Here is a 26,170-nt window from a genome sequence, read left to right as displayed (position 1 = left end):
ATAAATGTATAAGCTAAAAACAGTCATAATTCCTATTTCTTTAAAGTGCTCTTTTGCGGATTCTTTTGATTTTAGTTTTAGCATGATGCGAATTGCTTTTTTCTGAAGTTCCAGAATGCTGTTTAGGTTAAAATTTGATGTGCCCCCATAAAGACACAACCCAAAAGAAATGTGTGATTCAATCAGGGAATGATATACTATTTTTAAGGTTTTTAAACTACTAAATTTTGACATCTGTCTTAATGCATGTATGTCTGAGTTGACTTTATTACAAACATTTTCAACATGACTGTCCCAGTTGAATTTATCATCTATATGCAATCCCAGAAATTTTATTGTTTTAACTTCATTTAGTAAAGTTGTATCCATAAAAATATTAAAATCAGGTGTATTTTTGCTTGTTGAAGAAAAATTTATATAATTAGTTTTTATTGGATTCGGTAATAAATTGATTTCATTTAAATATTGGTTACATTTGGTAAGCTCAACAAAAGAAGAGACTTCCACATTAGAATTTGAATTTCCGGATATTTTTATATTGATGTCATCAGCAAATAAACAAACACGATTGGGAGATTCTATCAATGAGGGTAAGTCAGTCAAGTAAATTGAGAATAATAGGGGCCCCAAAATTGATCCTTGAGGGACACCATACTTAACAATTTTTGTTGAAGAAGTGTAAGTAATTAATTGGTTATGGCTATTTATGTGATCAATTGTGACATACTGCTGCCTGCCTGTAAGATAAGATTCAAACCAACGCCAAGCTCTCCCTTTTACACCATTATATTTAAGTTTTTCAAGAAGTAAATCATGTGAGACACTATCAAAGGCTTTTGTTAAGTCCAAGAATATTCCAACTACTTTTTCCTTTGAATCAATTGAATTAATTATAGATTCGCAGAAATCAACTCCTGCGTCAATCACAGACCTTCCTTCTCTAAAACCATATTGTTCCTTATCTAATAAATTATTTTCCTCTAAGTATTTTGAAAGTTGTATATGCACAACTCGCTCAAAAATTTTGGAAAATGAGCATAACAATGAGATAGGTCTGTAATTACACATTTCTTCTGGGCTACCATTCTTATAACAAGTTTTAATTTTAGATTTTTTTAGTTTTTCGGGGAAAATTCCGGAGATGAAAGAGGAGTTTATAACATGTAGTAATGGTAATAATATATACAGACGAGCCTGTTTAATTATTGGCATTGGTATTTCATCCCAGCCAGTAGAAAATTTACTATCAAAAGAAGTTATAATTTTGTCCAGCTCTTCATAAGTAATTGGTGAAAGACTAAATTTTGATATCAATTTTTTGGAGGGTGAAATAATATTTTTTGAACCAGTAGAAGATATTAGTTTGGGCAATATGTCATTTTCAACCATCATTGTATAGTAATCATTGAAGAGATGACAGACATCTTTAACGTCAGTGCATTTATTGGCTTTAATATATGGTAAGCTTAAACTTTCAACATGGCTTGATTTATGATTTGCTCCAACTTCCCTATTTACAATATCCCATGTAGTTTTACTGACATTCTGTGATTTTTCCAATAAGTTATGATAATAATTACATTTAGTTTCAATGACTTCTTTTTTTAGTTCTTTCTTTTTTTGATCAGAATATTTTGAAATGATTTATCTTTAACATTCCTAGCAGTATTACTCAAATCTAAAACATCTATTCTTTTATTTATAATATCATCTGTAATCCAATTACTATTTCCTCTGGTTAATCTACTTTTAAGCTTAGGAAAACAAACATCAAAATCATACTTAATTATATCAAAGAAAATGTCAAACTTATTATTAACAGGTGCATTAAACACATTGATCCAGTTTTCACTTTTTAAGAGTTTACAAAACTGAGCAATGCTATCATCAGTAAATTTCCTACAGTATGTTACAATTATTTTTGGGGTTTTTGAAATTACTATACTGTTATCAGTAATTACACACAGCTGAGCGTCATGGTCAGACAATTCAGTAATTATTCCTGAAACTTTTATTTTGCTCTTGGCTATATTAGTAAAAACATTATCAATTGCACTCTTCTTTGTTTTGCAAATTCTAGTTGGGAAATTCACCAATGCTTTTATATGGTTAGAGTTTAAAACATTGGCATTTTAATGTATGCCAAATAAGTATGAGGGTGCTAATCTCAACAGGTGGTTGTGTACTAAATATAAAAACATTCTGATTCGTTGTTGGGGATTATAACCCGTCCATTGTTGCATTGCTGTTGTAGACAATTGCTATTAAGAGCGCAAAGTACGTCATTGCCGCTACATTTCAAGAGCAGCAATGACTGTGCTCATTATACACACAAGATTTTTCCTACCAATTAACTTATCAAAATACACAGATTAACTTTTTAGTTGTATATAAATTATCATTTAGGTTATGTTATTTGCTTACCGGATGTTAGTGTTAGAAACATCAACAGTGAAATCAGCTGATTTAGTGAGGGGAATACCCGGATAGCCATTGTATGTTTAGATAATAACCAATATCCGTGAATACATTTTGACCTGCTTCATCCCTTTTTTTCCAGGTTTTTTCACTTTTCTGAATTGCTATGATGTCAAAGGAACCACAAAGATCCAAAACACATTTATGTTTGGGAAGATCATCGCTTTGAGTATTATAATCCTGACTGGGGTTTTCCACATGATATTTGTTGGTAAGTCTTTGATACAAATCTTGTCACTTTTAGAATTCAATCCTCATGTAAACAAATTTATTTTATACATTAGCCATGTGTCAAAACCAAACCTCATAACAAAAAAATTTAGAAAAGTTTCATTTACGAGAAGATTGGCAAGGATTGAGCAACATTTGATGATACAATAGAATAATATCCTAAAATCCAACAAGTATACATCTACTACTACTACAACAACGTCTGTTTGACAATGCCTGTATGACAATATGGTTTTGTGTCGATATTTATTGAACAAAAATAAAAATCAACCACTTAATGTTGAATGATGCTGATAAATTGATCCCATATTCATGTTATAATGGTGAATAATAACGTCCCAACCTCCAACTAGACTAAAAGATATAGGCTTCTAAATATCAATAGGCCTACTTCTTCATTTGTGGCATGAGTTTTGTGAATCCAATTTGTCCATTCAATAAGGAATGTCTAAATCCACCGTACGATCAATATGTAGAAAAGGACAGGTGGTTTTAGTGAATTTCCTATGCAGGGAATAAACTATTATCGTGCGTCTCAGGTAAGACCTAAAACGAGCCTGATTTACTTTTTCGTTTTAATGTCGCCAGAGGCCAAAAACAGCATTCTTTAAAATCCATTTATGGGTGTCTGTTAGCATGAAAACTCAAGTAAAAAGATATGATTTTAATGAATTTTTATACAAACACATAACCCAATGTGTTTTATGGGGGCGAAAAGTGGTTTTCCCAATTTTTACCCTCAAAACCTTAAATATTTGCAGTTTCTAAATGATTTTGCAGAGTTTAAAAAGCAATAAATGAAACATATTGAAACATTATTGGATGTGTAATGGTTACAGAAAAAATAAAAAATACTGAAAAGTTAAAAGTTTCATGTTTTGTTCCTTATGAAGGATAAGTAAACTGTTGTAGTTTGTTTGTTCATGGTCATATTCTGTTAAAAATTGGCAAATACATAATTTATACTCTGCTATAATGTATCACAAAAACAGATGATTACCTCCCCTGTGTCAGCAAACCTAAGTGCCCATTTAACCTCTTGCTAATTGAATAATTTTTCCCTACATGTTTAAGAAAAAATCTTGGTAAAAAAAGTACAATCAGGAAAGTGGGAATGGGCTTTATCTGCAGGTTAGCTGCGGCATGGGTATTTATAGTTCTGAACCTAAACAAGACCATAATACACCTGTGTTCTCCATCTAGTAATTTCACATTATAAAATCCATCCAAACAACGTAAGGTGCAAGAAGTAAACAAGAGTTTCCTTTTTAAAAATATATAAACTAGCCTTATCAGTGAAAGTCAGTATTACAGCATTACAGCATGTTATCAGCTCATGATGTAATCAATATTACTCATTTGCTAACATGTGTTGTCTATTACACTATCTCAAGGTTGAGGAGATATTAATCTAAAATGTGTTTATGTATGGCCTTGTAATTGACATAGGTTGTTACTTGATGACCAAATAATTCATTTTTGAGCTTTAATGAAAATTCCACTACTTATTTAGTGGAAACGTGACCTTCGGAAATAGTGTTTGTTTATGGAATGTCAGCCACAGTTAAAATACCAATTAATCTAAAACAGAACAATTATGATGAAAACAAGTTTTTTTCTACCTCTGTCAAATAGCCAATGGTTATTCTGTTAGATCAGTTTGTCATAAAAAAAGTAGTCCAGGGACCAGAAACATGAATATTTAAAATTATTGTTCCTCAAACGTGGTAAGCCTATTACAACCGTTTCTCGTCCATGGTTAGTGGTTGTTCACAATTAACGTACAAACATTTCTACAGCTAAACCATATAAATCAAACGAGATGTGGTTTAACTGTTGAATACATCATTTGTAATGTGGATTTTAAAGGAAAACCAAGTTAACAATGTATAGGAATTGTTGGAGAAAAACCACATAAAATTGAAACATTTTGTCATCTTTTTGATCACACCGATTGACCTTTGTCACTCATTGAAATCATGAATACAACAGTTTAAACATCGTTAAGAAATCTCACTCTTTCTATCAGTTACTAAAATATCATTAAAAGTAATTTTTGAATCTTTTGTTTTAGACAAATTTGAAAAGTTTTCCGAGCCATTTGAGGGTTCCAACACAGAAGGAGGAAAAGTTGCAGTTGCCTTTTATGCTGGGATATTCTCCTATTCTGGCTGGTTTGTATAATGTGAAATTTAAATAACATATTCTAGATACATTTTTGCCCGTAATTTTTCAAAAAGTTGTATAGGCCCTACTTGCTATTTGTTTGATTGTCTGCATTTCGTATACATAACCAATTTAAACACAAGGAGTCAGTTTTTGTGTGTTAAAAATATAGACATATTAAGATCATTTACCCTCTGATTACAACACAATTTAAAATCAAGGAATTGGATCAAAATAAAATAGCTTCCTATGCCATTCTTACAATGTGGCTGTATGCATTTTACACGACCCTTATTACTGATTTTATCTCTCTCAATAAGTCACAAGTTTAAACTACTTTTTGAGCTAAAAAAATGTATCCTTCCCCTGTTAATGTATGTAGATTCCTATTACAATCTTTGAACAAACTTTTGTGGGATCATAAACTGTATATAAGTTATATTTATTTTTATGAGCAGATGGGTAGCCAGTAATCAGAAAATCAGCCCATTCAATAGTTTAAAAAACATGTTGTTCAAACATTTATTTATGTCATTTTTTGCAGGAACTATCTGAATTTCATGACTGAGGAGCTTAAAAATCCTTATGTGTAAGTATCTATGACAATTATAGACTTTTGTATTTTTAATTATGACTATCTTATATCCATAGACTACTAAATCATGAAACCGAGTTATTCAAACTTCGGACATATTTTATATAAAACGATTAACCCGTATAGTGCAACTAAAAGCTTTCATCATCGGAATTTAACCAGTTTGGCTGTAACTTAAAAACTTGTTTTATTTTTGCCTGTGGGAGGGAGAAAAAATTCCTTAGCGGTGACCCCCTCCCTTAGAGCAGATCTGATAGCCAAAGTATGCATATAACATTATGTGATCTTTCCTTGTAATCCTATGAACATATGTGTTTTGTTATAGCAACTTGCCGAGAGCCATATACATCTCGCTGCCTCTGGTGACGTTGATCTACGTGTTGGCCAACGTAGCGTACCTCGCTGTGCTCTCTCCTGCTGAGATAGTAGCTTCCAACGCAATAGCTGTGGTCAGTATTGGGTCGTAGCTAAATTGAATTGGTATAATTTATTTAGAGGTGTGCGAAGCAGCAAAAAATGGTTGATTCGATTCAAAAAGTTTCTGATTCAAATCGATACAATTCGATTCGAAGCAATACGACATTTTTCTATTCATACTTGTCAATGGAGTGAAGTAACAATAGGCTAATTAAAATTTACCACTTATGTGTAATGACAATTTTTGTTGATGTGGTACTAGGCCTATTTATACATATGACATATATGAATTTTAGGTGAAAAAATATTTATTTTCAATCATATATTAGAAGAACTTGTATCGCTGGAAATGTCAGTGAGCTGCTTTACTTGCCTATTTCACAATTTTTACTTGCAGAATCATATTGTTAAGCATATTACCTATTTTATAATATTGATTTTACAAATAAAGATATGTTTTGGCTTAAACAAATAAAAACATGTGCAAGATTTACACTGAAACTTTGCTTCTAATTGATAAAATTAGAGGATAGAATCAGAACTACAAACTACAAGGAATACATAGAAGACAAAATACCAAATTTATCAGTCTTAAACGTCAATTACTAAGTAAATGGTTTTAAGTTACCTTTGTCAGTAGCTCAAATGGTCGTTAAAACTCTACAACCAGGTTTCGATGCTGAGTTGCACCATAATCACGTAAGTCAGCAGGATAACTTCTTGCTCACATGTCGGTCAAATTGACGTCGTTAAAAAGTTTATAAACACAATACAGGACGTAAAAAACACATACATTAAACACGAACAGGTACAAAACATATTACGAACGAGATCAAACTATCGAACGGGCCCGTCACGGTTATCGGCGGCAGGAGGACTGGAGACGGCGCCGTGTGCGGTGGTGTGACCTTGAGGTTACTGATAACCGAGATAGTGGACTCGTCCTTTGTGCTTCCTCCCCTGTAGATGAACTCGTCCGGTGGGTTTGGCATTCCAATATTTTGTTAAAAATAAGGTGCGAGCTATAGTTCAGTTTATCGTTTAAAACTAATTCTTTATCCTGTTGGAGGGCTCTGTAAATATGGTATTCCTCCAGTGTGTCCAAAATATGTCCTTTATTTTGAAATTCTAAAATTTTCATGTTGTCTTCAATTTTTGCAGCCGAATGTTCTTCATCGATTATGTGTTGTGCAAAGCTAGATTTTTGCTGCACCAATCGGGGGTTGGGCTTGTGTTCCTTAGCCCTTTTGATGAAAGAACGCCCAGTTTGGCCAATATAATATTTTTCACAACTACCACATTTTAACTGATATACCCCGGTCCTGTCCAAATTATCTTTACCTGTAGATGAAAGTTTTGGTTTTAAAAATTGTTCAGTTTTATTAGAAGTTCTAGGGGCTGGTATGATGTTAAAAGGTTTTAATTCTTTCTTCAATAGATTATGTAATCTATGGCCGTATTATATCGGGACATATTTGGGTTTCACGTCAGTGATCTGTTTACCGGTATCATTATTGATTTTACTATCCATCTGCTTCTTCAATATTTTATTAACCATATTGGAGTCGTATCCATTGGCCCTGGCAATATGTTTAATTATATTTAACTCTGTCTGGAAATCATCTGGCGTTAATGGAACTCGGAGCAATCTGTTGATCATGCTATTATATGCTGCTATTTTATGACTGAAAGGGTGGTAAGATGAGGCGTGAATAGTCTGATCAGTTGTGGTTGGTTTTCTATAAATATTGTATTTGAATTTTGAATCATATTTCTCAATTGTGAGGTCCAAAAAATTGAGTTTGTTGTTATTTTCAACCTCTTGGGTAAACTTCAATTTTGGGGTTATATTGTTAAGATATTTGTTAAGGAGTTCTATTTGTCTATTGTTTCCATCAAAAACTACTATAGTGTCATCCACATATCTAGAGTAAAATAGGATCTTCTTGCTGTATGGATTTTTATCAGATAGGATGTGCTTATTTTCTATGTAGTTGAGATAAATTTCTGATATGATTCCTGATAACGGTGAGCCCATTGCTAGACCGTCAGGTTGTGAGTAAACCTTGTCATTAAAAGTGAAATAATTTTGCTCAAGGGTCAGTTTTAACAAATGCATGAGTTCGTTTTTTGCTTCAGTACTTAATGTAGAATTATTTGCGAGATTGTTGTCAATAATATCCAATGTTTCTTTGATAGGTACATTTGTATATAAGTTTACAATATCAAAGGATACCAATGTGTGATGACTTTTTACTTGCATAGTTTTTGTTTTTTCGATTAATTCTAGATTATTCTTCACACTGTGAATATGGTCAAAGGTGTAATTTTCTCTCAGAATTTTGTCAAGTTTTTTTGCCAATTTATATGATGGAGCTGACATAAAATTTACCAGGGGCCTTATCGGAATGTTCTCTTTATGTATTTTGGGCAAACCTTTTAGGTTAGGTGCTGACGGATTCATTATTTTTAGAGCTTTTATTTCATCTAGGCTTAGAAGTGTTTTGCTCTTATTAATAACTTGATTTATTACAGTACTATATTTCACAGTAGGGTCTTTTTCGATTTCTAAAATATTATTTGATAAGATAAAATTATTCACTTTCTCGATGTAGTCTTTTTTATAAAGTACTACGAGGGTGTTTCCTTTGTCTGCTTTAGTTATAAGAGCATTGTTCTCATTAAGTTTAATCCTAATACTGTTAAGAGCCTTTTGTTCACCATTTTGTTTTATAATTGTTGATGTGTTCTTTTTCTGCATAGTTTTAATTTTCTTATTTAAATAAATTACAATAAATAAATAAATAAATATAATAAAGAAATAAATTACATATTTTGGAATACCACAAACAATTACATTTAATAGAAACCCGTGTAGGTAAGAAAACTTACAAAAAGAAAAAAGAACAAGAGAAAAAACTAACTAATCTAATGAATGCACAAAAACCCAGGGAAGAAATAATTACATTTGATTTTGAATTTTATCCAAGAGTCATAAACAAAACCGACATAAATTTTGAACAAGATGAAATTAACCTTCTGAACAAAGGCCTAAAATACAATTTTTCAAAAAACAATAAAAAGGGAATTTTTGAGGAACTTATTTCTGCTGAAACCGCCATCAAATTAATACCTAACTCTGATGAAAGAACTTACCTCCGTGCCATAGTAAATAAGAAAATTAAAACTATGCAGAAAAAGAACACATCAACAATTATAAAACAAAATGGTGAACAAAAGGCTCTTAACAGTATTAGGATTAAACTTAATGAGAACAATGCTCTTATAACTAAAGCAGACAAAGGAAACACCCTCGTAGTACTTTATAAAAAAGACTACATCGAGAAAGTGAATAATTTTATCTTATCAAATAATATTTTAGAAATCGAAAAAGACCCTACTGTGAAATATAGTACTGTAATAAATCAAGTTATTAATAAGAGCAAAACACTTCTAAGCCTAGATGAAATAAAAGCTCTAAAAATAATGAATCCGTCAGCACCTAACCTAAAAGGTTTGCCCAAAATACATAAAGAGAACATTCCGATAAGGCCCCTGGTAAATTTTATGTCAGCTCCATCATATAAATTGGCAAAAAAACTTGACAAAATTCTGAGAGAAAATTACACCTTTGACCATATTCACAGTGTGAAGAATAATCTAGAATTAATCGAAAAAACAAAAACTATGCAAGTAAAAAGTCATCACACATTGGTATCCTTTGATATTGTAAACTTATATACAAATGTACCTATCAAAGAAACATTGGATATTATTGACAACAATCTCGCAAATAATTCTACATTAAGTACTGAAGCAAAAAACGAACTCATGCATTTGTTAAAACTGACCCTTGAGCAAAATTATTTCACTTTTAATGACAAGGTTTACTCACAACCTGACGGTCTAGCAATGGGCTCACCGTTATCAGGAATCATATCAGAAATTTATCTCAACTACATAGAAAATAAGCACATCCTATCTGATAAAAATCCATACAGCAAGAAGATCCTATTTTACTCTAGATATGTGGATGACACTATAGTAGTTTTTGATGGAAACAATAGACAAATAGAACTCCTTAACAAATATCTTAACAATATAACCCCAAAATTGAAGTTTACCCAAGAGGTTGAAAATAACAACAAACTCAATTTTTTGGACCTCACAATTGAGAAATATGATTCAAAATTCAAATACAATATTTATAGAAAACCAACCACAACTGATCAGACTATTCACGCCTCATCTTACCACCCTTTCAGTCATAAAATAGCAGCATATAATAGCATGATCAACAGATTGCTCCGAGTTCCATTAACGCCAGATGATTTCCAGACAGAGTTAAATATAATTAAACATATTGCCAGGGCCAATGGATACGACTCCAATATGGTTAATAAAATATTGAAGAAGCAGATGGATAGTAAAATCAATAATGATACCGGTAAACAGATCACTGACGTGAAACCCAAATATGTCCCGATATAATACGGCCATAGATTACATAATCTATTGAAGAAAGAATTAAAACCTTTTAACATCATACCAGCCCCTAGAACTTCTAATAAAACTGAACAATTTTTAAAACCAAAACTTTCATCTACAGGTAAAGATAATTTGGACAGGACCGGGGTATATCAGTTAAAATGTGGTAGTTGTGAAAAATATTATATTGGCCAAACTGGGCGTTCTTTCATCAAAAGGGCTAAGGAACACAAGCCCAACCCCCGATTGGTGCAGCAAAAATCTAGCTTTGCACAACACATAATCGATGAAGAACATTCGGCTGCAAAAATTGAAGACAACATGAAAATTTTAGAATTTCAAAATAAAGGACATATTTTGGACACACTGGAGGAATACCATATTTACAGAGCCCTCCAACAGGATAAAGAATTAGTTTTAAACGATAAACTGAACTATAGCTCGCACCTTATTTTTAACAAAATATTGGAATGCCAAACCCACCGGACGAGTTCATCTACAGGGGAGGAAGCACAAAGGACGAGTCCACTATCTCGGTTATCAGTAACCTCAAGGTCACACCACCGCACACGGCGCCGTCTCCAGTCCTCCTGCCGCCGATAACCGTGACGGGCCCGTTCGATAGTTTGATCTCGTTCGTAATATGTTTTGTACCTGTTCGTGTTTAATGTATGTGTTTTTTACGTCCTGTATTGTGTTTATAAACTTTTTAACGACGTCAATTTGACCGATATGTGAGCAAGAAGTTATCCTGCTGACTTACGTGATCATGGTGCAACTCAGCATCGAAACCTGGTTGTAGAGTTTTAACGACCATTTGAGCTACTGACAAAGGTAACTTAAAACCATTTATTAAGTCTAATAGCTCAGGGGCAGAAAAAACAAAAATGTTTAAATCAATTACTAAGTATCAAGTAACAATTTTTCAGACCTGTGTTATTTTAGAATGATTTTGGAGTGACTTGTTTTGGCTTTCACAGTAGTAAAACATGTCTCACACTTCTTACACTTAACAAAACTTCTCATCGCAATATTAAAACATAAATTATAAAACAGTTAAAGCAATATTTACAAGAAAAGAATTAATTAAATAGGTACACCTTCGCAAAAGAAACGCAACAGCAACGCAACAGCAACGCGCTCCTGTATTGCGGGTATTGCGTTGGCTTTCTGCAGGCGTTTTTTGTATATGGATACTGACTCCCTCAAGAATTGAATCTATTTTTGATCACCACTGAATCGAATCAAATCAGAATTTCGATGCATTTTTTATGCATCACACACACCTAAATTTATTCTGGTTGAGAACAATCAAAACTAAGGTCAAGGTCAAATCCTACTGTCAAATTGATGTTTTGACACATCTTAGTTCACATAAAAGTACAAAATTGTATCTGTAATACTTTAACAGAGGCTTATCCAAAACAGCCCTGTCCACTTTCTTTTGGTTAATTGAATTTTACTGTATTTGTTGTGAAAAAATATTCAATGTAACATGATAATATCACACAAACGTTTGACAATATGAAAAAATATAGTTTTCATCTACTGGCAAAGTAGAGTTGATAGGTGTTACTGTTATCATCAAATTATAATGTATTGATAGCCTTGGTTGCAGACATTTGGAGACGGAGTGCTAGGCTTCATGTCATGGACGATGCCTCTGATGGTGGCCATGTGTAATGTATTGATAACCTTGGTTGCAGACATTTGGAGACGGAGTGCTAGGCTTCATGTCATGGACAATGCCTCTGATGGTGGCCATGTGTAATGTATTGATAACCTTGGTTACAGACATTTGGAGACAGAGTGCTAGGCTTCATGCCATGGACAATGCCTCTGATGGTGGCCATGTGTAATGTATTGATAACCTTGGTTGCAGACATTTGGAGACAGAGTGCTAGGCTTCATGTCATGGACAATGCCTCTGATGGTGGCCATGTGTAATGTATTGATAACCTTGGTTGCAGACATTTGGAGACAGAGTGCTAGGCTTCATGTCATGGACAATGGCTCTGATGGTGGCCATGTGTAATGTATTGATAACCTTGGTTGCAGACATTTGGAGACAGAGTGCTAGGCTTCATGTCATGGACAATGGCTCTGATGGTGGCCATGTGTAATGTATTGATAACCTTGGTTGCAGACATTTGGAGACAGAGTGCTAGGCTTCATGTCATGGACAATGGCTCTTATGGTGGCCATGTGTAATGTATTGATAACCTTGGTTGCAGACATTTGGAGACAGAGTGCTAGGCTTCATGTCATGGACGATGCCTCTAATGGTGGCCATGTGTAATGTATTGATAACCTTGGTTGCAGACATTTGGAGACAGAGTGCTAGGCTTCATGTCATGGACAATGGCTCTTATGGTGGCCATGTGTAATGTATTGATAACCTTGGTTGCAGACATTTGGAGACAGAGTGCTAGGCTTCATGTCATGGACAATGGCTCTTATGGTGGCCATGTGTAATGTATTGATAACCTTGGTTGCAGACATTTGGAGACAGAGTGCTAGGCTTCATGTCATGGACGATGCCTCTAATGGTGGCCATGTGTAATGTATTGATAACCTTGGTTGCAGACATTTGGAGACAGAGTGCTAGGCTTCATGTCATGGACGATGCCTCTAATGGTGGCCATGTCAGCTTTGGGAGGACTCAGTGTTCACATAATGACCTCCTCAAGGTAATAATACCACATAGTAACACATAACTTATTTTTTTTTACTCCTTTATATTACACGATTAATTGTTAGGATAAATTTTATATCATCTTAACGACATTATTGTTAGTGACAGTTTTCATAACTTAATATGCAGGGAACATATAAACTAAAAAATCTATTACTTTCCGATGATAACTTTCATCACTGTTAGGGTAAACGTTAACTGACTTTAATTTGAATATTTAAATCTTTTGGTCCATTTTTAACCTCATAAGTTACAGCATGGATAGCTTTTTTAGAGATAAATGCCAACCATCTCACCTAATACTCCTTGCAACATATGATGACTTAGTCCAATCAGCAAACGTTTTTTATTCGTCTTCATCCTCACTATTATTTACGATTTTACAAAACAACACTTAGAATCTTTCATCACATTCCTCTTATTATATTGTGTTCTTAAACAATATAACACAAGAATCTTTGATTGTTCGGAAGTTCACAAAGACCAAACACTTGACACTACATTACATTACATTAGTATTGGTAATGTGAAAAAAACAATTGTGTCTGACAAATATTTGTAAAAAGTAACATTCATTTTTAAATATTTAATGGAACCACTGAAAATGACACTTTTGTTGAATCAGCGAGTTTTGTTGTGTGACTTTTTACAAACATCAAGAACAAAAGGCAACCGACAAAAAAAGGTATCGTATTGACTATTACAAGTTGATGGGATTGGGTAAATCTGTATGTTTATGTTGTTTGAGGAGATTTTCCTGCTGTTAAACGACTGTTGATGGTTTCAGGATGTGTTTTGTAGGAGCGAGGTACGGCCATTTCCCTGTCATGTTGGCTCAGATAAATGTTTCCAAACTTACTCCAACACCTTCATTGGTTTTCCTGGTGAGTTTTTGGAAATCATCATAGCCAACTAGGAGGTGTCCTTTATCATTTCACTTGCACTTCAAAGTTACCAATTATTTACCTGGTAAACTAGTTCCTGTGTCACCATAAACAATCCATGTGCTTGAATTTGTAATTTGTTTTCAAACTGTTAACATAACAGAAAAAGGTCTTTATCTTACTGATACATGTGTAAGGTATGTAGTCAATATTAAATAGGCTACTTATTTCTTCATACGTACGTGAGCTTTTATTATAGATCATATATCCTGACGATGTTTGTTAAACTAATATTTCTGTTTGCAGAACATCTTGTCTCTGATGATGCTATGTACTAGTGACATCTACGCACTCATCACCTACTCCAGTTTTGTGGAGAGTTTCTTCATTATGTTGTCAGTCAGTGGAATCCTGTGGTTAAGGTACAAGAGACCCAACATTCCACGCCCCATCAAGGTAATATGATCACTAAAAGATCACCGTCTGGCGTTTATCAAGATAAAAAAAAGGTTTGTCTTAAGTAAAGAGTCAAATTTGACTTAAAATCCTTTTCATGCTAGTGATTTTAAAGACAAAAACACTATCTCAGTTAACATATGAACTTCCTGACCACCATTAGACCTAAAGACAACTTTCCCTTCAACTCAAACCTTCCTTAGTTGACAATACTGTTAGAACAGTGAAATATTCTAATGTTTTGTGTATAGTGTCAAGTTTTGTGTTTCTTTTGTCAGTTTGTACAGGCCATGGTCCAAGTATCAATTTTGAGTCTTAAACGTTTTAGTAAATCTTTCATCAGTAATTTTGTAAACATACGTACTGTATGAAAAAAAATCAGAATTCGGCTTACTAAGTGTTATATTGAATTTTAGCCCCATTATTGTACATTTATGCGATATTTGTTCGAATGTGGTGCATACTAACTGTTAAGTTTTTTTTATTGAAGTTTTACCATACATTTTCGTCTTATAATTTTGAAAAATTATCTTTCTACAAAAATGTTTCACATGTGAATAAGTTAATCAAATATTTAGCAGTTGATTTTAGGAGAGTTTAAATAAATATGTAGTTTTTTTTTGCTCAAACAAACTAACTATACAGGGTGACAAAAAAGTCTGGAAACGGTTTAATATCTTTTTAACTAAATTCGTTAGAAAATTCAAACCTTTTACATCAACTTATATGTATGAAAACTACTTTTTGCAATCATTGCCATTATTTGACCTTCACCAGGGGACAGCCCACGAGGAGTAGGTACATAATCTTTAATGTAAGCATAGGTTGATATGCACATCATTTTAAAGGTCTGGTCAAGTGGAGTTCATTGCCGGAAACCGCGTCCAAAAAGGTTCATCCGTTACAAAATGGCAGCTGTCCAAAGTTCTTGTGAAATATACCTGCACAGGCCTTAGTATGGGCAAATACTCGTATTAAACATAAGTTTGAGAGCTTAAACTGTATTTTAAAGTCAACTAGCTCATAGAATAATAGTATTCAATCTTCAAAACAAATTTAACCGGGTTACAGATTTCCCTGCTAATGTTGACTATGAGTATTTACCAAAACTAAGGCCTCTGCAGGTATATTCCGCAACAACTTTGAACTGCCGCCATTTTGTAACAGATGAACCTTTTTTGACGCGGTTTCCGGCAATGAGCTCCACTTGACCAGACCTTTAAAATGATGTGCATATCAACCTATGCTTACATTAAAGATTATGTACCTACTCCTCATGGGCCGTCCCCTGGTGAAGGTCAAATAATGGCAATGATTGCAAAAAGTAGTTTTCATACATATAAGTTGATGTAAAAGGTTTGAATTTTCTAACGAATTTAGTTAAAAAGATATTAAACCGTTTCCAGACTTTTTTGTCACCCTGTATATACCCTCCAACAATCAAATGACCATAGGCCTAATTAATTGTTTACTAATTTTGACATGACAAATCCAATGAACTAAGCAAAACATTGCTAGTGTTTGTAATTTTCAAAAATACCCAGGGAAATACCTTTTTATAAATACCCTATCCGCTGGGTCCGCACCCCCCACCACCCGGTCCGCATCACTAATCTGGGATAAAACAGGTGATATTCTGTTCCAGGTGTCTGTGTGGATCCCGATCTTCTTCATCATCATTTGCCTGTTCCTAGTGTTCCTCCCTATCTACTACAAGCCTCTAGAAGTAGCCGTCGCTGTTGCCATCACTCTTACCGGAGTTCCGGCTTATTTCATCGGAGTCAGATGGACCAACAAGCCTCAATGGTTCCATCAGGCACATCGTAAGTTTTTACAACACAGTAGACTCTTATCCTACCTAAACCAGCCATACCAAAGTTGGAAAATACTAAAAATACTACAAACTCTTCATCACATGTTAAAAATTGTTATATTAATCAAGATTGCCTGTTGCCAAACCTTTTCAAGGCTTTAACCCTTTGTGGACAAGAGGTTTATGTGGGTAGTATTAGCAAAACTTTGTAAAGTTAATTTGGTTTCCAGCGCATTTTTAATGACATCCATTCTCTTTAGAAAATATAATAACAGGTTATAAATTAAGAATAAGAAGGAGTTGTCTAATTTATCGAACAAGATTTATTAAAAAAAGAATTACGTGATCATTACATGATTGATTGGAATAAAATTAATTTAATTTAATTTAGGTTTAAAGATGAACATGTTACTAATTTTATTCCAGTTGGCTGTACATTAGTTAGGCAACAAAATTATACTTGAGGTTAAGTTGAACACAAATTAAACACTATTTAAGGTTCTCCACCACAATGGTAACACAACCACAATGGTGAAGTACATTGTCAAATTTGAGTGTGGTGGCTTCATACACAACACTTAAGTCCCAACTGCGCTAACTGTTGATTTCTTTGTGAGGATGTCTATTGCTTATTTGTAATGTGCTGAATTAATGTCTTATTAATGTTTGATTTTTGTTTTCATTCCACTACGTATAAGTTGAAAATGTTTAAACTTTGTTATATTGATATTCCAAACAAGACTGGTTAGTTTTATTGAGGCATAGATTGAATTGTCAATAGAATAGAATATAGTCAATATAATAATCATTTATTCAGTCTTTAAACAATACATTATTGTAATTGACATCGTCATTATTATTGTAAAAAGATATAAGATGCAATACTTTAAAATTAGACATGAAAAATCCAAAATATAGGCTGCCCTTAGTTTAACATTTAACAGGTTTAAAATAATTTAAAAATAGGCAAACTTAACAAACTTAAATTATGAATGACAGTGGGTCTTTCTTAAAAAAGGCTAATGGTTATCACAGGTGTAACAATGAACATAGAGGGACAAAATTTCTAACATTATCACAGATGGAATATGGTAAAAAACATATCAAAATAAGTGAACATGAAGTATATGAAAATTAATTACAGTATTACGAAATCCTATGGTAAAATCCTAGCCTAACTTAAAAACATTTAACATTAGCAAAAAATGAGATCACATTTGAAAAATTCCTCAATTTTGTAAAATGGGTGAGATGAAAGCCACATAGTTAATTTTCTTTTAAAGACACTTAACGGCAAGGACTTGACTTGAGGATGAAGCTTATTAAATAATTTAATACCTAAAACAAAATGACTGTTTGCAGTTTTCTGTACCTTTTCTGCCTACAGTGAGGTACATCAACTAGACCCCTATTCCTTGTAAGGGAAGGTGGTTTGAAAACGTTAAAAAAGTGTATTCTATCTAAGTAATTTGTTGTATTGAGTTTTGTTTTATTAATGTTTGACTGTATATAATTTATCAAACTGTTAGTTCCCTATAAAGACAGGCGTATTAAATTATCAAATATTTAATGGCTTCGTCTTATTCTATGTTAAAACACAAAACTATTACAGTTTCATAAAAAAAATCATCCAAACAAGTTCAGCTTAAAATTTATAATTTTCACACTTTTTTATTTTAGTTTACAAGTCACCATTTTCACCATTTACCATACATATCTGCATTTGTGAAACATGTTGGTCTTCAACACATATAAATGTTACAGAGTCCATGACATACTTTGTGCAAAAGTTGTTCATGTCGGCCAAAGAACACGTGGAAGAAGACGATGATTAACCTCTGAGAGAGAAGCAGGGACGAGAGTTAGTGAGCTGATATTCGCTGGATCTGCGACCACTCGTAACTTAACTCTAACTGTAACGTTCATCTGTAAGGTATTGTGAACGTAAAATTAACTACAATGTCAGTGTGTCGACCAAGCTGAATCTCAAGTTAATGATAGTTTGGACCAGTATTTATTTTTCTACGCCAGCATTTCGAATGAATCTATTATGTTGACTATTTACAGTTTATTATTTACAGTATGAGAATGTCATTGGTATTGTTACAGCTTTATTGACAGGTTTGGTCTATGAAAGGACTTGCTTGTAGGAGTTTTCTTGCCATTTTTCGTCTTTAAACATTTTATCCGAATCACAAAAGATTAACTGATAGACTGCAGATTGATAAGCGTTTTCCATTCTGAAAATTATTTATTTTATTTTACCCCAAACTATCTGGAATTGCAACCAAATCTACCTCAATTTCTTATTGCATCTTAATTTTGTGAAAATTTGTTTGCCTACGAGTGATAAAAAGCTGCATTTAAATAATTATAAAAAATCACAGTAATTAATACTAGTTGGAACCATAATTGAAAAAACCCCTAAATGAACATTGAGGAAAGACTCAAATGGGTGAAAGGTAAAACAATTGGAACTTTACCTAGCATTTCTTTCTAGTTTAAGTACCAATGTCAATTTATCTAAGATGTTTTGCAGTCTTGGTTTAGGAAGAAAGCAGCAGCAACTTATCTAAAATTTGAATCCATAAATGCGAGAGTAGGTTATAATTTAATTAGTATGTTGAGGGACGAAGTGTTACTTTACCACGGTAAATTTGATGAGCCACCCAAAATTCCTATATAGAATTATCAAGTATAAATGGCAAGTACCTACTTAAGAAGAACACTGTGCTAGTATTACATAGTATTTTATATCTTAGTTAAGATTTTACTAGTTTTAAACTTTTATTTAGTTTAATTGTTTCATCACCTTGAACTTAAATGTAAGATTATACAATTGCTTGTGAAAGAAAAGTATACAGTATAGGTGAGTAATCAAGGAACTTCTGTTTGTTTTATTACAAATTTTTAAGATTATACATTTTGAACATTTATGAGTAATGTGTAATTTATTAATATTTTCAAGTAAGGACACTGATTCAATGCTAAAAACATCACCTTTCCACTTGACCAAGAGATCTCGTTCAAATTCGAATCTAGTCTTAACGTGTTATTTAATTTTAGATTATTTATTATTTAAAATCAAAAATAGCTTTATGTTCGTTTTAAATATTTAATAGCAATAAATTTAAGTGTCAAAAACTCATTTAAGGATTAGTGATATAATTTGAGTGTGATTAAATTAATTTGCACAAAGTTGTACAGCCTATTGTCCAGTTCTTAGCCTATTTATACTTAGTAACCAGTGTTGTGATGATGTTATTTACTAGATACTTCATGATTTCGTTGTAAAAAAATTTGGTAAAACTGAATATTAAATGTGAAACCGGTGATTTTTTTTTTACTGTTTAAAATATGTGGTGGTATACATTTTTTAGAATTGAGAAGAACCTTGAAGGTCTACCCGGAACAATCTTTTTTTACTTAACATTTACTCTATAAATATAATAAATTGAAATGTTATATAGATAGCTATTTTAGACAATGTTTCCATTCATACACTCGTTGTCTTCCATGTTTTATACTAAATACATGAACAAAGTTTAGAGGTTTCATGTTCTTTTCTCCATTACTCAGTAGCCTGTTGTATTTTTTTAGCTATTGACTAAAATAATTTCCACTTATCATTACTACAAATGATTTAATTTTCAAGTAAAATACTGGTTTAATTTACAAATAATTCATATGTAACAGTTATAGCAAAGAATCCAAACCTATCCACCTTAAGGGACAAACTTGAGTGACATGACCCCAAAAAGAAAAAGAAGTTTAATTCTTTCTCAAAACTTTTCTTACAGTAAGAACCTTTATCCTATTGGTCCACATCTAGCCTTAATTTAGTACTGTATAACCCCGGTAATTCCCATATGGGACTGGTACCATTGTTGGAACAGTGAAAAAAGTCTAATTATCCGAAGAGCATATTAAATTACCACATTAATTGATAAACTGACATTTAATGATCGCTTGTGATCGCAAAAGACGATGATAATGGTTCCATGACCACAGGAGGCGTACGATATTTTGATACAATCGTGGGAGCTGATGATGTTTCCGTGATTGGGGGAAAAGTTTGCCTGAACACGGGAGACGACGATAATTTTCCTTTTACCGCAGGAAATATTCAAGAGTATGCCGTGATTACAGATAAAAATTATAATTTTCCTGATCGCAGGAAACAATTATGATATTTCCTTTACTGCAGGAGATATTTAGGAGTTTTCTGGGATCGCAGATGGTATTGTCGGATTAAATTAGGAGTCGGACAAACCGAGGTTGGATTATTGGGGTTCTACTGTATAGGATGTAAAAGCTTCAATGGAAGCAGGGTTACATGCTTCTGAACAAGTCATAAATAATTTATTTTCTGAATAGGTAACTACAGGAATAACATTTCAACATAAACTATCATCAACATAAACATAACAAATTGTTAGCCTATACATTTTACATTTTTTTCTTTGTTCAGTTTTAAAATTTATACAGTTTGGTGGTAAAGATCTGCCGTATTGGAATTTTCCAAATTTCAATGAATAAAATTATAAAATAGTACTTAACATTGCCTCTGTGATGATATTTATTAACTAGTCAGAAATTGTGTATGTCTTAGCTTTTTAACATGGCTGCTTCACATAAAGTATACAATAAACATTTCTTGCCAATTACTGAATTTTTATATATGTCAGTGGTACTCTATAGTTTTTGTATGGTAATTAAATAATTAATTAGAAATGAAACTAGCTTGCCGATAATTTACTTTAGCCATCTCGATCTTACTATTTTTAGTCTCAATTTAACTACCTTTCTTCCCTAGTGGATTTATGTAAAAACTATTCTCATGAAATTCAAAGTAGATGCAAATTCATACCTCTGAATAAATATCAGCTTAATACAATTTTATCTTTGTTTTATAAAACAATATTAAGTTTAGAACGGATAGTTCAGGGCTTACTAAACCACTTTTGATCGATAATTGTCAACTTTTTCTCATACACTACTTACAAAAATGGACGTGTTGTAAAAAACCTAAAAATAACCTAACTATTCTACAAAAAAAGAAAATAAACTGAAAACAAAGTATCATCCAGTTATTCAACCAACATAAAGAAACTTGCTACACCTTGTGTGGACGTGAAATATACCACAATAAAACAACATTTAGATAATATAAGTCTTATACAAATGTGTATAAAGTATTTTCTTACTAAAAGTATTTTTTCCAATTTGTTTATGTTCCAATATTTTCAACCCCAGGAATGTATCTGAAATGTGTTGTTGGGTGCGCCCCAGATCTCTTGTACCCTTTCAGATAGGGTTTCATAAACTGAGCAGTTCATATTTATCCTCAAGTAACTCTTTACTGAGACAACACTTGAAACTTCTCAAATCATTTGCATTAAAAACACAGATTTGAATTATTGAACTGATAAGTTAGCCTGCAAATTGTAGGAAAGCTGATATTTCTGGGAGAACCAGGTGTGCCATATGTGTTAAGGACGTTTTGCGTCAGGCGCAAATAGTATCATCCCTAACAAGTTTTATAAGTGTACAGTTGTATGTAATTGTTACAAACTAATAAAAAAAAAACATAGATGGAAGTATTTTACATAAATTTATAGTAATTAGATGATAGGATCCTATTAAAATTTACCTCAACATGTAATTTCAAATTATTAAAAAAGTCAAATCTCAGTGTAATATGTTATATTAAACCTGTACTTGTATCATGCATGACAATACAAAATGTCATTGGTGGCAATAGTGATAATTTATGGCCTATAGCAATGTTCTTGTAAAGCATATGTTTCTGTATATGAACACTTTGGACTGTAAAAGAAAGCCAACAAATAAAATTTTTGTAATTTATTTTGCCTCTTGCTTTTACCTAAATTATACTCTGTTTTATAATTTAGGATTTTCTAACCTTCTTTCTCAAATGTTTGATCTAGCGTTAAATAAAAATTAACTCAACTCAAATCTAATTAATGACCGTGTGCAGTAGTTAAGGTGACCAATTGATCAACTGCTAGTAAAATTTTATAAATTTTCAAAGAGAGGAGTGTCGGATCCTCAAATGCTGATCAGGTGTACAGTTTTTAAAAAATTTAACCGCTCTGTCATCGTCGGAGCCTGCCAGTACCATCAATTTGAACTCCTAATAAGCTGCTCAACGGAGCCAGGATTTTAACTGTGGCTACATAGTTGTTATCCATAGTGGTGGTATGGAAGACATCGTCTAAATCATATGTTTGACCTGATGACTGTTTGACGATGTAGATTAACCAACCACTCTAGTGTATGGGTAACCATATTTAGTCAAAATATGTTTCAAGTTGTGACTTAGTGCAGTGACTCAATTTACATAATTTACCAAGAATATACCTGAAGTACAGACTTTCCTTGAGAGCTATTGCAACATCTTATCACAAGATTCAATGTATAAGTCTTCGTAAGTGCAGAGATTATTATATCTTGAAAAACAGAGCTCTCCATCTTAGAAAGTTATAACTTATCTATTGGTTTAGATAAATTGATCATTCTGACATAGAAATATTGTAACAATTCCTGTTTGTCAGACATTTTTTCTCTATTTTTATTAGCTGAAGGTGTATTTTAAACTGCCTGTAAAAATTGAAAACATTTTATTTGGGTCAGCACTTTTAAATCTCAAGAACCTGACTATTTTAATAGACAATCTATTCAATAATCTTCTTATGTTTTGTTTTAGTAGAAATTTTATTAAAATCATAACTTAAATCTCCAATATTGTTCGAGTGCTCTACACTATGTTTATAAGTACATAACTATGAAGGATAACCATTTTTAGTTTTAGGTAGGTTTGTCCAAGGATAGTCACTGGTGTAATGACTTTTTTTATATAGTCTGGTTTTCGATCTCCAATCACAAATGGTAAAAAGCTGAGAACTTACATGTTATTTAATCAATTCACTTAAAATTTCAACAGTTTGCAGCATGATTCAGTGTTAGGCTTGGTCATGATTTGATACAGGAAGTAAATATGATTAAATACTAAAGGTGTGACAACCTCAACCTATATTTCAAAACATTTAGCAAGTTGATTAGTAACCAAATATTGATGAAAAAGTAGCCTATATTGGTCTTGCTTTGATGAGTCATCTCATATAAATAGGCTGGAAATTGTAAAATTGTCTGATCAATTAAATGAAATCCAAAAATTTGTTTATTGTAATGCAGGTAAATCCATGTAAAATGGGGTCAAAACTATTACTAAAACTTAATAAAAGAACAGTATCTATAACAATACAACATCAATTAATATTCTTCTGGAGTATAGGATCTTTGGCTACTCAACAAATCTAGGGATGGCAATTTAATTTTAAACCATTGCTGATAATGCAACAAGCTTTGCTAATAAGTACTCTATACTTTAAAATGTACTTTTTCCATCATACTGGGGATAATCCACAAGATAATAAAAGGAAATATTAACCCTTCCCATACGGCCTATAGTATGTATCTATAGTATACAGATAGCGATATTATTTTATTTTGATGGAAACTAAAAAATATATTTTTATATCTATATTTTATAGAATGTTGCAAATGGTTGACCTACGCCTCACTTTTGTCAAAAATAATTTTATTTAGGATTTTACCAAGTAATACAAAATTTGTAAAATTAAATTCTACTCTATAGTATTTTTTCCTTAATTATATTTGACCGTGGACCAAATTTTTATTTAATTACAATATAACAAAAAATTGAAAATGTGTGTGCAACATTTATAGAATATGCTTGAATACTTTTGCTGAGATTTTAAAATTTTTCCTCAATGAATACCAGTTACAAATAGGTCAGCCAAAACTGGTGATTATTCATACAGATTAATCGGGAGTTTGGCACCTTGAGTGTGGTGCTTGATGCTGTACATGGGGGGAGAGGGAGATAAGAGATTAGGATGAGCTGGGTGATAACACCTCCACAGGTAGTTAGTCTCTTCTCTTTTGGGCTCCCTTGAGGTCAAATCATGGGAGATCTTAGGTCAGTTTTAAAATTTAACTTGATAATTTTACTCTACAAAACTTGAATAATTCTAAGAGTCAAGTTTTGATATATATCTTATTTTGAATTTTAAAACCATTGTAGCTACCTGTAGGAATATTTTTTGTTTTGTGAAATGTTTTGATAACAATTAGCCATATATTTTAAAAATGTGAATAGTGTTTAGCTATAATCAAAGTATTATTATCTTTTGTAAATGTGGGCCTAGTCTTTAAACATCTTTTGTTCTTAAGTTATTGTTCCCCTTTATTTTACTGGTGTTGTTAGTAAGCTGATGAAAAATGTATACCAAAGATATACAGTATGATTGTGTATAGTAAGATTCATATGTTATTGTACTCTATGGGATGTTGTTAGTTTTTACTTCAGTTTCCCAAATATCAAGCGAGGGATGGTTTGGTTAGTAACCCAACTGTAAATTTCTTGTTTATCATGGAACTCTAACAAACAATTTAAAAGTTTATATTTTTCTATTATTTGACAATTTAATTTTGAAACCCGTTATTTAAATGAAACATTTTGCTAAGCTATATTCTTTTTTCTAATGTGTAAGGAAAATGTTCACTACATTTAAATTGATACAATGTAAATTTATTACTGATAAAAACTATTCTGTAAATTTAATTTTCAAAATATATTCTTATAATGTTCATCATTCTTAGTATTTATTTCAACTCTCCATTAAGAAAAAAAAAATTAAATATATTTAAACGTATTTTGTTCAATTATTTGTATAGTTTCTTCAATCCTTAAATATTAATTCTTTCATAATTTAAATGATTTTATTTCTAAGCATTGTTATTATGCTATTAAGCATTAATTGAAGAATGAACATGTATGCTTGAAATTAATAACAATACAGACAACAACAAAAATTCTGAAACAACAAATCTATAAATAAAGACAGTGTTAAGTTATAACTTTACGTCCTTCCCAAATATAACACAAATCACATTAATAAAACCGTCAAAAAGATCTTATAACGGAATATTCATTGAATCTTTCTTCGATTCTACTTTTAAAATTCCAGACGATCAACGGAAATGTATGAAAGTGTGAAAAAGAACATTGCTTACCCAAAATATTGTTCTCTAACAAGTGGATATAAAAAATGTTGAAATACTGTTTTTAACTCCTGATTCCAAATTATTCTAGATGTTAATTGTAAATTGAAGTATAAATTAGTTATAACTTCCTCTTACTTTGTAAACAAATTTTACTACATTGATGTGTTTTATTTTTTTCATTGTAGTCACAATCATGAAAAATAAAGTATTAGGCTATACCATTTTTGGTAGCTTTAATTGTTTTTTTTTATGGAATTAATAAGGTGTACAACAACGATGACTGTCACTTCAAGTTGATCATATGTTATCAGTATCATAAAAGTCAACAAAATGTAGGAAGAAAAAAATGTTAAAGGATTCCCTTTTTATATATTTACTTGTTGATATTCAATTCCCATTTTCTTAAATTGAAAAAATATACTCTCATACCACCAAAAAATGTAAAATTGGAATTTTTTGAACAAACACTTCCCTTATGGAAAAATTGTGCATAAATACAAAATTTGTAAATAAAATTGTTTAAACTTCTGTAAGTATAAATTGGAATTGAAGTATAATCCGAATAAATAAAAAATGTTTAATAAGTTGATTCATAGCGTTAGATAGAAGTGGTTATAATCAAAGTTATATCAACAAGCTTCGTTACAAGTTATAAGTTTCCAATGAACATTTTTTTGAAGTTTTTCATTTTTTATAGAGCGTGTCTAAATAAATATGAATCACCCGTGATTAGGTTGGAAACTGATTAAACATGTTAAAAAGGTGTGCAACCTCTTATGACTAGTTTCATATGACTAACATTTTCAGGTTGTGACCTGTTGGGTCTCTTGTAC

General features: G+C 32.0%; 2 protein-coding genes across 3 annotated transcripts in view; one reads left to right on the top strand and one right to left on the bottom strand.

Moving 5' to 3' along the window:
* The window catches only part of LOC128998234 (Y+L amino acid transporter 2-like), a 32,345-nt gene extending 10,254 nt beyond the window's left edge, over positions 1-22,091 (top strand). For both annotated transcript variants that reach the window (XM_054424275.1, XM_054424276.1), the window contains exons 5-13: positions 2,561-2,689; positions 4,784-4,883; positions 5,420-5,464; positions 5,796-5,919; positions 12,962-13,065; positions 13,858-13,954; positions 14,261-14,410; positions 16,056-16,233; positions 17,988-22,091. In XM_054424275.1, the coding sequence (XP_054280250.1) occupies positions 2,561-2,689; positions 4,784-4,883; positions 5,420-5,464; positions 5,796-5,919; positions 12,962-13,065; positions 13,858-13,954; positions 14,261-14,410; positions 16,056-16,233; positions 17,988-18,058 (998 nt within the window). In that variant the 3' untranslated portion in view covers positions 18,059-22,091. The remainder of the gene's footprint in view (positions 1-2,560; positions 2,690-4,783; positions 4,884-5,419; positions 5,465-5,795; positions 5,920-12,961; positions 13,066-13,857; positions 13,955-14,260; positions 14,411-16,055; positions 16,234-17,987) is intronic.
* A 1,988-nt stretch (positions 22,092-24,079) lies between these two features.
* LOC128998112 (plasminogen activator inhibitor 1 RNA-binding protein-like) overlaps positions 24,080-26,170 on the bottom strand; it is a 22,421-nt gene continuing 20,330 nt past the window's right edge. The window contains exon 4 of the mRNA XM_054424110.1: positions 24,080-24,221. Within this exon, the coding sequence (XP_054280085.1) occupies positions 24,080-24,221 (142 nt within the window). The remainder of the gene's footprint in view (positions 24,222-26,170) is intronic.

This window comes from Macrosteles quadrilineatus, unplaced genomic scaffold (assembly GCF_028750875.1).
Source record: "Macrosteles quadrilineatus isolate MER2022 unplaced genomic scaffold, UCM_ALF_1.0 Scaffold_7__1_contigs__length_78375512, whole genome shotgun sequence".
NCBI lineage: Eukaryota > Metazoa > Arthropoda > Insecta > Hemiptera > Cicadellidae > Macrosteles > Macrosteles quadrilineatus.
The sequence above is the reverse complement of the archived record's forward strand: the minus strand, read 5'-3'. Positions and strand labels throughout refer to the sequence as shown.